The sequence below is a fragment of the Filicampus tigris genome, chromosome 9 (assembly GCF_054856515.1).
Source record: "Filicampus tigris isolate MCC_2025a chromosome 9, RoL_Ftig_1.0, whole genome shotgun sequence".
NCBI classification, from domain to species: Eukaryota; Metazoa; Chordata; class Actinopteri; order Syngnathiformes; family Syngnathidae; genus Filicampus; species Filicampus tigris.
In genome coordinates, this window is record NC_141225.1 from 16710166 (window position 1) to 16721094 (window position 10929).

The 10929-nt window shown below is 39.4% G+C and overlaps 2 protein-coding genes across 3 annotated transcripts; one reads left to right on the top strand and one right to left on the bottom strand.

Moving 5' to 3' along the window:
* Nucleotides 1-147: 147 nt before the first annotated feature.
* On the top strand, nt 148-5531 carry sys1 (SYS1 golgi trafficking protein). 2 transcript variants are annotated; one of them, XM_086041231.1, is made up of 4 exons: nt 148-300; nt 1612-1861; nt 1955-2022; nt 2832-5531. In XM_086041231.1, exons 2-4 carry the CDS (start codon nt 1700-1702, stop codon nt 3070-3072), a joined length of 471 nt encoding a protein of 156 aa, XP_085897357.1. In that variant the 5' UTR covers nt 148-300; nt 1612-1699; the 3' UTR covers nt 3073-5531. The 2 variants fall into 2 exon arrangements, with proteins under 2 accessions (XP_085897357.1, XP_085897358.1); XM_086041232.1 differs by having other exon boundaries at nt 153-232.
* Nucleotides 5532-5629: 98 nt separating this feature from the next.
* On the bottom strand, nt 5630-10488 carry LOC147142300 (neuritin-like). The gene is made up of 3 exons (XM_086041233.1): nt 10198-10488; nt 8868-9021; nt 5630-8047 (listed from the first exon to the last, which is right to left on the bottom strand). The coding sequence occupies exons 1-3, from the start codon at nt 10247-10249 to the stop codon at nt 7813-7815; spliced, it is 441 nt and encodes a 146-aa protein (XP_085897359.1). The 5' UTR covers nt 10250-10488; the 3' UTR covers nt 5630-7812.
* Nucleotides 10489-10929: the final 441 nt, after the last annotated feature.

Consider the following 10929-nt stretch of genomic DNA (forward strand, 5'->3'; position numbering starts at 1 on the left):
TTCAGAAGTGACGTCATGTTACAAAGTAATTTTTCCGCAAATCCTCACTTTAGGAATAATTTACCAGGTAGCCGTTCGGTCGTACAGTCTTTTATTCTGAAAGGCCTTACTAAACTGCAAAGTTTTCTTTCCGGTTCAAGGACGTTTCCGGTTCAACGTTGTGACTCACTGACTTGACTTGTGTGTTTTGGACTTGTCTGGTTGGAACGCGGGCCTGGATCATAACGAGCTAGTAAGAGGCGTAAAAAGAAAGTCCTTAGATTACTTTACTCACTCGTCTTTTCCAGGTTTAATGACAAGGTCTGTTCCGTTTCTGTCTATCTTTCCCTTTTTTATATTAAGAGGTTCGTGTATTTCTCATATTGAATAGCCACTGTAACTTGTCGCAACAGTCCGTATTGTTTGCAGCTAAACCGGGGTGGAACGTATGTGTTGTACTGAAAGTCATACAATCCCATTGTATATTGTATTACATTTTATTGTTTTGCATTTGTATTGTATTTCGTGTATGTTCGTAGGTCATATAGCATTGGCTAATTGTTGAGCGCGTTTTAATTGCGATTTGGCTAGTTACATTGTTGTCGTCATAATCGTTTTATTTCAAGTGTTTGGCCGTCGAACTGTCTGAACACGCTGGAACCATTTCGAACTTTGTCCCATTTTCTTCTTTTATTAAATTAGAAAATGTGTTTATTTTCATTTGCGTAGACACGGCCAGAGAGTGTGTAATTTCGGTACTGCATGGCTAATATTGCGGTTATAATTGTCAGTGGCACTGGATTTGTATTAAGAAGCAGTGGTTACTACGATGCTGTGCAGTTACACTACTGTGATCCATCCAATTTATATACCACTTGTGCGCATTGCTGTTTTAGGTGAGAAGGAGCCTATCCCAGTTGACTTCGCGTAAGAAGTTGGGTGCTCTCGGGACAGACAATCGCAGACTACATATAGATAAACAGCCATTACTCCTATGGGAAATTTTGAATTTTGACTTGAACCTAAGAAACATGTTGGAAGCTCGAGAACATGTAAACTGCAAAAAGGAAGGACGGAGCAGAGATTCAAACCCTAAACCTCAGGACTGTGAGGCAGACACACTATACCACCAATAATAAACATCTTTATTTTGTTAAATCAAAATTTATATGCGAGTTTGATATAACTCTGGCCAAGTATAATGTTACCCATTTGTTAACTCATTCAAAATGTTACATTAAGACTTAAAACTCAAGGAATTCTGATTCTGCTTACATTTAAGTCAAAGGTTTGTCCTTGTCTTTGGCGACCCTCTTGACAATTCGGCTCATTTTACTGTTTTGGCTGAATTGTATTGGAAAGTGCTTTGTTACAGCCCTAGCTGTTATGAAATGCGCTATATAATTAAAATTGTATTGTATTGACCTTTGTCCTTGACCATTGACACATAAACAAGGTCTGTCAAGGCTGCTTAATTTTCCTCTCAAAACACCAAGCTAATCTCTGTCCTTCAGTGCCATAAGGACAGATAGCATTTCTTATCACGTTTGTTAAGAGTTACAATAGGGTTGGAAAAGAATGAAAGCATGAGATCTTCTATTTGACATGTCATTTTTTCTTCTTCTTTTTCAGATACTGCAATTGAAACACTGTGGATGGCATGTCTGTTAACAGCTGGGCCAGCTAAAAGCTTCCTTTGGATTTGCACTTTGAGTCCACAATGGGTAGCCACTTCCGAAGCTACATTTGGGACCCTGTTCTCATTGTGTTTCAAATAGTGTTGATGCAGTGCATCTACTACAGCTTTCTCGGCTTATGGTTGGCAGGAGTGGACAGCCTGGTGCCAACACATGGCTCACTGGACCAGATCTTCAGCTATGAAGTGAGTGGACTTCGTTGGAACCTGTAATTGTTTTTGTGTGTATGTTTTTGGCTGTTTGTACACCTGCTAACACTGTTGTTATATCTTCGTCAGGTCCTTGGTTTTGCATCAATGCTGGGCAGGCTCTCAATGATGGCGTTCGTTTTGAACTCTCTTACAAGGTGAGGATTTTATAACAACCAAACTAACTCTTACAATGGACAGTTAGTCTGGAAATATTCAGATAATGACCCGATTTTGAAAAAATGATTTTATACACAAATTCATGTTCACTTTTCGTACACCATTACAGTAGATTTCAAATCGACACCCAGTTTTAATATAAAGACCCTGAAAGATGTTTCAAAAATAAATTTGAGATGTTTGAAGATAATTGCTGAAAACATGAAAAGAGTACTATGAGAGAACTATGCAGTGTGTTGTACAGCTATAATGTTATTGTTACTGTTTTTCACCATTTCATCTTTACTGTGTTTTTTTTTTCCACCCATGGTTGAACTAGTTCCCTTGTATTTATCGATGATGTAACTGATGACAAAAGCAGCTTGATAATATATGAAGTGTTCCAGGCAATATTATCTACTCATATTCGGCCAAATGCTTCAAAACTCATTGCACAGCGTTTGCCAGTGCAGATGGACAATGACCTGAAGCATACAGTGAAAGCAATGAAAGTATATATTTTTTCAAGGCAAAGATTTTGTGCAATGGGCAAGTCAATCCCATGACCTGAATCTGATTGAGCATGCATTTCACTTTATGAAGAAAAATGAAGGGAAAATGCCCCTAAAACAAGCAGGAACTGAAGTCTGTCAAAGCACTTTTTAAAATGTTCAAATCCATTGTCGTGTTGTTTTGAGCGAAAAAAAAAAGAACTGTGTTTGCAGTTGTTTACAAAGGCAAAAACATGATATCAGTGGAATTTTCTCTGTTCGGTGTGAATTAATAATAAACATTATCATTGCTGCAGCGCTCTGGGCTTGTGGTTCTTCATCCGTCGGGGGAAGCAGTGCCTGGACTTCACCGTCACGGTGCACTTCTTCCATCTGATCATCTGTTGGATCTATAATTCCCGCTTTCCCTCCTCGCTCTCCTGGTGGCTGGTCAACTTGGCCTGCATGGCGCTGATGGCGGTCATCGGGGAGTACCTGTGCATGCGGACTGAGCTCAGGGCCATCCCTGTCAATTCTGGACCAAAGTCTAACCTTTGAATTGTTTCCTTGGCACGCTGCCTGAATATGGACAGTTGGAGACGTCTTGGAAGAACTCCTCTCACAGGAGGATAATCTTCCTCGGCATAAAGAAAGCGAACTTGGCACATGCATTGGACTGATCTTTGTGTATCTGCTCTACATCAGATGGCCTATTTATTGTTGACTATCCACTAAACTATGGACAGTTTTCTCTGCGCTTTCCATAGAGGATGTTGGCTGCATCTTCTCCATGAACTGTGAACTGCTACCTTTTATTTGTTGCTTCCCTTTTTTTTTTTTTTTGCTTAAATATATTTGTTCTCAAAGGGGAAAAAAAACGTGCAAACTTAATTTTAGTCAAATGTCTGTGTGACTGCAAGCTGGTTTGAATTGAAGACAAACATTGGAGCAAACATTACATTAAAAAAATATGCTAGTTACAATGTGAACAAATAATTCAATGTGCAAACAAATGCTGTGTTATATTTTATTGAAAAAAAAAAAGTGTTGTATAACTGAGCTTAAATGTACAAGGAAAGGTTTCCACTTTCAGTCTTTATATTACCCCCTGTGGTCAAGGTCAAATTTAGCTTTTAAAAACTTTTTTTTTTTTTTCTGGCGATTGTGTTTAGAATTTTATACAGCAAGCATTTGTTTCCCTCTTCCCTTGTCATAATATGGCAACATGACGGCCTCTTTGGGAGGGCTTTGTCAACCACCAGCTGTGTCCTGACAGCACAATGTCTCTGTTCCAGAAAATGCTGTCACTCTTTGAGGAGCCGCAACATCGAAAACATCTTTTTATGTGAGACGTAAATAGATCAGGAACATTTTTAGCCTTTTTTCATTATGAGCTTTTAAAACCCCGTCTTAATGAATCATTAAGTTCCTCGAACACTAAGTGGTTTGACGGTACAGCTTTACATTCTTGTTTTTGTTTTCTTTTAAGATTAAAGCTGTAGCTTTACAAGAACTAAATTGTAATGTTATGAGAATAAAGTGGTAATGCTATTACAATAAATAAGTTATATTATTATGCACGTAAGCATCAAGCTGTATTAAGATGTGGGGCTGTTGGAGATTTTGTCACCAAGACAATGAATATTTTGGAAATTATTGGGTTTGTTTAATCATATAATTGCAAGTGCTTTTAACAAACATTTAATGACATTAAGAGAGTATCCATATCATAAATATATGCCAGGTCTCTGGAGCGGGAGACCTGGATTATGTAGATTTTCTTCTCTTAACTATAACTTTTTTCCTGAAAAAAAAATACTTCAGACAACTTCTTCAACTGCAGCATTATGACTTCATCCTCATAACATTATTCCTGCAACGTCATTATTTCCCCTCATAATTTTACTTTTACATTGCTGCCATAGTACTCTTTCCTGCAGTTATGCTCAACATGTTTTTTTTGTTTCAAATATCAAATACCATCCTGCATACGGCAGCTCTAGTTTATGTGTTATTTGAATACAAAGAAGCTGAGAAATGGACCTATTCTTCAGATTTAAAAAAATGTCAGTTTTTAATAAAACACTACCAATTTACTGGAGTTGAATGAGAGTGATCCTTATGGAAATGGAGGATAACACAGGTCAACAGATAGTTTTAATCAGAGATAGCTTTATATGTCCCTAAATGTATTTTTGATGCTGATTTAAAAAAATTCTTTACTCTTTTTTTTTTTCAAGCACACCAGTCTTTTGAGATGTTTTCATTTGTTGGTTTAAGCTTGCACAATACAGATTTTTACCATACATTGTAATTTGCAGCTATGACATTTCAACAAAAAAAATCCACCTGTTGGTGAACATAATTATTCATAAATATTACTAAATAGATGACATATTATAGTAGTATTAATAATATTATTATGAAAACCTGATGTGGTAGAGAAAATGCAAGAGCAGATTCAGACTCTCACCTGTTTTCTGAGTTTGGGCATGTGATGTTCGTTGGCCGAGCCGTGATTGTTCGTTACTTGAGCAACTTTGATGAAAATTTTCAGTCGACAGCAAGTGGAAAAATAGTGGCCCCTGAGATGGATGTAAACAGGTGGATTTTGCTGACTAATTCACATTCCACAAATGCAATATTAACCAGATTACCGTGTTTAGACTACTGGGGCCGTATAGAACATTTACTTCCCCTTTAAAACATGTAAAATTGTGTTTAACAGTGTAATTGGTGTCTGTGCTTCAGATGGCCAAGCCTACAGTATCTATGGTCTTCAAATAACTGGCAAAGTCCAACTGTGCTTTCGCTCCTCTGAAGAGGTTCCACCTCAGGCCATGATCCTTTATTTCCTCCCACCACTCTACACTGCAAGTGTCCAGGTGGAAAGAAGCAGATGGGAGCTCACGGACGGGTGGAAACTTGCTTGTTATGATCCTCATTACCAACACTTTGCTGGAGGGAAGGCTGAAAACAGAAACTCCGCTGTAAATAAAAGTCTCCACTCTATCTGACCCGTTTCCTGATCATTGATTCAATTCCACTGTTCCATTGTGTTTTTTTTTTTTTTGCTTTCCATCATTATTCCTCTGAAGACATCAGACTCAAGCTGTATGTTTAACAGTGCTGGTGCTTTATTAAAAACACATGACTTTGCCATATATTGCTTGTATCCTATACAGTTTCATAAATAGTGTGCTTTCTAGTAGAAAACAAAAACATAGATATTGAACTGACTTGGTTTTACATTCAGAGGTTTGCCCGAAATTCAAATCGAATCATTTTTTTCTGACAAAAATATTCATGCACTCTTGAAATACACATGGATAAGAGTGCTCTATGAAAAAGTCATATTGCTCATGCTTGAGGACGACTGGATTTCTCACGACTGCATACACACAACGGATGACATCATGCTAGCACCTGCGCACCATAATACTGTAAATAGAAACAACCAGAAGGATCATGCCGAGAGAGGAGAAGGGAGGGTGCAGGGTTGGTTGATGGATGTGAGAAAGGGAGCCAATGCGCTTCAGAGTTAGTCCTATATCTTCACGCACGGACCAGTATACTTTTGTCTAAGGTCAGATCATCACATTCACCAATGATCTGAAGCGCCGTCACAAAACGGTCATGCATTTAGTTATATGGTGGGAGCGGTAACTTGGAAAAATACTGTAGATGAGGATCAACTGTGGGCGCATGTTGACATTAAAAATGAATAGTGCTTCTCATTACAACTAATTTATGAGTCTATTTGTTGGTTTCAGTAGATCTATAAATGCAAATGTCACGATTAAAACAACGCCTGTGGCAGTTCATTGACCGGACGGGTCAAATAGTTCGGGTTGAGGCGAACCAAACTGAAGCAATGATATTGGAAATAAATATATTGCCATCCAATAATACAATTTATGTAGAAATTACAGTGTACAGTATATAACACAATTAATATGATTAGGTGTGTCAAACATTTCAATGGAGAAACTTACTTTTTAAACTTGTTTCAGGCCTATTTTAAATCGACGTAATGTATTAAAAGTACGATGATATTTATATAAAAAATGTGGTCGCATTACAAAAGCAGCTGCTATTGCTATGACTATTACATATTTGACTTGGCCATGTTAAACACTTGCAGAGCAACTACACTTCAAAATAATAAACATGCACAAAATGAAACACTTTTTGATCTCAGAAGGAACTTGACCCACAATGAATTGATCTGCTGCTAAAACTGGTTTTGCAAAAAGCTTGATTGTCATGACTAAACTGTACTTTTAAAACAAGGGGCCCTGCTTGCTGCTTATTTCAACATTGGCAGATTCTCCCTTGCGAGAAAGAATTTTCTCAGAATATTTGTTTCATTAAATTAGTATTTTAGATGATTCCACATGCCGTGTTTGCTTTTTGTTCTCTGGAACATAAACTGTTTTGTTGCGATTATGCCTGCTCCGCGGTTTTGCTTGGGTCCCCCCACTTGCCACCATCAAACCACCAACCCAACAAAACCTTGTGAGAGTTTTTGTCATGCTATTAAATAAATATTGATTCTGAACTGCTCCAGATGTATATTGGGGGCAAACTTGTGTGTGCTCTTATTGTGTTCTTTTGTATAGTTAGTGATGCTTTGTGTAATTGTGATAGTGGTGGTACTGTATTAAGAAGTGGATTAGGCCGGGAAAGTCCCCACTGAAGGTCTAGGTATAAAATGCATGGCCAGCCACTGATAGGAGCCATATGTGTTAAGATAACTAAACTGAAAAAAAAAAAGGTTTTGTTGAATTTACTCAATTTTATTTCGTCAAGTGGTTACACGAAATAAAATCATCTGGATCCAGATAGATTTTTAAAGTAGACTATACGTGTACTTATCTGGAACCGCTTGATGGAATAAAATTGAGTAAATTCAACACACCATTTTTTTCCACGTAAATGTTGGCAGTAGCATCATATTGAGTGTACAGAACAAGAGGAAGCTATTGCTAAATGTTGAACCCTTTCCTTGAACTGTCTTGGTCAAGACTTGACAACATACTGCATAATACATGGTGCCTTAAAAACAAATACATCAAAGCATTGCTTTAAAAATCCTCATTGGTGGGACCACTAAACCTTTTGACAATATTATGGTTTGATTTCCAAGATTGTTTGACCAACTACAGATACTAATGTCAAAATAATCCTTGTGTTATTCCTTGGCTTTAGCTTGTGCTTGGGAAGGGTGAGCCTGGTGGAACACAAGACTGGTCTCACTCTTCCCATCTCCTTCCGCCCCCGCTTCAGCGGCCGCCTTTACATGAAGGACCATCTGGGCCCGGTGGTGAGCAACATGGCCGTGAGCGGCAGGGTCAGCGCCGCAACAGGTGACCTCATGCTTGGAGATGAACTGGGGCTGCACAGGTCAAACAAGCTTCCCTGGAAGCGCATCTTTTGGGAGTCCTGCCTCAGAGTCTCCCAGATGGAACTGACCTCCTGCTGGCAATCGGACAGCGCCGTCAGGGCACACGTGTGGAAAGCTTCCCAGTGGCTGCGGCAAACAAAGCATTATCAGATCAGCGCTGCCAATCATCTGCCATATTACCCGGGCCAGAATTCATCCCTGCTGGCTGTCGGGGATTCATCTACTTTCCAACAATCCATCACTGCGATGGATACAGCGGCTCACAGTAAGTCAAATTGAGCTTTAACTACCATGGCAACCGCTTCCGAAAGAGAAACAATATCGCAGATGATATTGCAAGTGAAAATTCTTCAACAGAAGGCTCGGGTGTAAATCGGCGTCTATGCCGGGGTGGTGGAGTGCAATAACAATGACAAAACAGTCCCTGGAATTTCATTACCACTGCAGCAGAGTCATAAATTATTTAGATGAGTGGCTCAGTGTCTCAGCACCATTCATCTGTCTTCCTCTTGGATGATGGACTGTGCTCTTTGCTTTTGTCACGAGATGCAGCGCTTTCCCTGCATACGCGTTATTCTGCTCAGTCATGAATCATACTCACAGAAATGAAATATATACACTCACCTCACCACCCAATTGCACACTTGCATCTAACGACATCCAATAGTGGAGTTGAGTCAAGAATTCTCCCTTTCCATACATAATCATTCTCAGTTTATAAAGCTTGTCATTTGTCAAAAATGGTCTTTGGACAGTGGTTGTAATTCGCAGCACCTGCATTGCATAAATTGCCGCTCCGGTGCAGCCCCCGCCCCAAAAAATGGCAACAAAAATAATAGAGCTCTGTATAATGCTGTGCAGTTCTACACCTAGTTAGATTTGAAATTGTAATCACAATTCATCCATTCTCATTTCAGAAATGTCTTTATCGTTGACGTTGTTTTACCTGCACACAGCCGCCACTCCCCTCTCACTGGTCACATTTTCCTGATAGTTGTCCATGCTCTCCCCCAGCTCCAGGACACAGTCCGAGAAGTCCTTGTAAACGTTCTCACAATTCACATCTGATGAATCTACCAGCACGGAGATGGACAGGAACACTGAAATGCACATGAAGGAGGCATCTTGTTACCTAATCAAATGAGGTTAGAAAGAAATGAGCAATCTCGCAGTACAGTGGAGTGTCTTGGCAGTTACACAATTCTGACTTTAACCAAATACCAACCCACTTTAAAGTCGCACACACAAAACAACAAGGAATATGCTTTTTTGGTTACTTTTTGTGTGCATCACGGAGGAGAGGTTCTGTGTTCCAATTTCGGCTCAGGTCTTCATGTGTGATTTTGCATGCTTTCCCCTGTGTTTTCATTCATTATCAGGATCGTTATCAGGCTTCTCATAGCTTGCTGCTGAACTGATCATTTGAATCAAGTGTGTTGGAGGAGAAATACACTTTATATCTAAATCATGCTGGATTGGGGCTCTCGAGTTGGACACTCCTGAACAAGACTGATCTGATTCACTTCTTCTTTGACTTCTTTTAAATTTTGTGTCAAAACAAATAATGTACCGGCATCTAGTGATTGACATTGGAACTGCACCCAAAATAAATCAGAAGGTATGAACTGAACCAAAAATAATCAGAGAAATAGCAGTAATTTTGTTGTTAAAAGATTACTTTTCAAAAAAGTAGGCTATTGTATATTAACACACTTCTCTAGATTATTTAAAAAGAATATATATATATATATATATATATATATATATATATATATATATATGTGTGTGTGTGTATAGAATCTCTCTTATATTCTGGGGTTGCTTGAGCGCCCCCCCAAAAATTGGGTTAGAAATGCCACGGATTGACCTCATAATTCTTTCCTAATGTGATCCACATCTCTACATGAACTTACTGAAGCTCTCATACAACAATAATTAAAGCGTTCCTTTAATCAGTCAGTTAGGCTTCATCATCATTTGCTCTTCACCCAACCCCCAACCCCCCAGGGGTGTAGGGGGGCCCCCTACACACTTGCCCTTAAGATGACATTTTTGGAAAAGGCACAACTAAAAAAAAGCAACCTCAATATTCATTTAGCCAAACTTACAGAGACCGCTAACGTTCATACAGCACACCTTTGCAGCCGGTCTGGCTTTCATCGACCACATGTACTCATGTAACATTCCCATCAGGCGTGTATCACACTTATTATGGCTGCGCACAGGGCAGGAGACTAAAAAAGACGAGAGCATGGAGGTATCTGGAAATATCTTACCCAAGGCAAAGCCGAGGATCTCCCCGATCTTGGTCGACGTGAACAATCCCATGTCATCCCATTTCAGTCCGAGCGGAGAGGCGATCGTGAATCAGATTAGAAGAAAGGGCGCTCATGAAACTGGATTTTAAAAAAAGAGGCGCTGGGTAAATTAGCTGCTCATATTTTCTACGAGTCGTGTATCAGTACAAAAATAGGTGGAGCGAAAAAAAAAAAAAAACAACGGAAAGACTCGGTGGGTGTGTGCGTGAAGCCCTTCCCTGCTCCGGTCGAGATGATGTTGTCTCTCCCCTCCGAGGGGCGCTGAGCTCATCGCCCCCCCCCCCCCTTTCAGGGCCGGACAGCCCCCTCCCTCCTCCATCCCTCCCTCCTGCAGCCTTGATGCATCAAAAAATTAAGCACTCTGATTCTGTACCAATCTTTTTATCTGCCTATCTCCATGCTGGATGTGTAAATATTAGATCAAAGGACGTGTAATGACGTCATATGCCACGAAACAAACAAACAAAAAAAACATTTTTTTGGGGGGGTCACATTTATTTTCTGAAAAAGATGTTTGAACAATGCACACCCCCATTAAAGAGTCTGCGGACACCTTAAAGACACCTATAGGAAGCTTCTAACAACCATCAGAAAAACCTTTTTGTTCAAATTGCAGCTGCCATCACCAACATAATTGAAATGTTACTTCAAGGGCAAAATGTATTTTTTAAAATCACAATTTCATTGCGT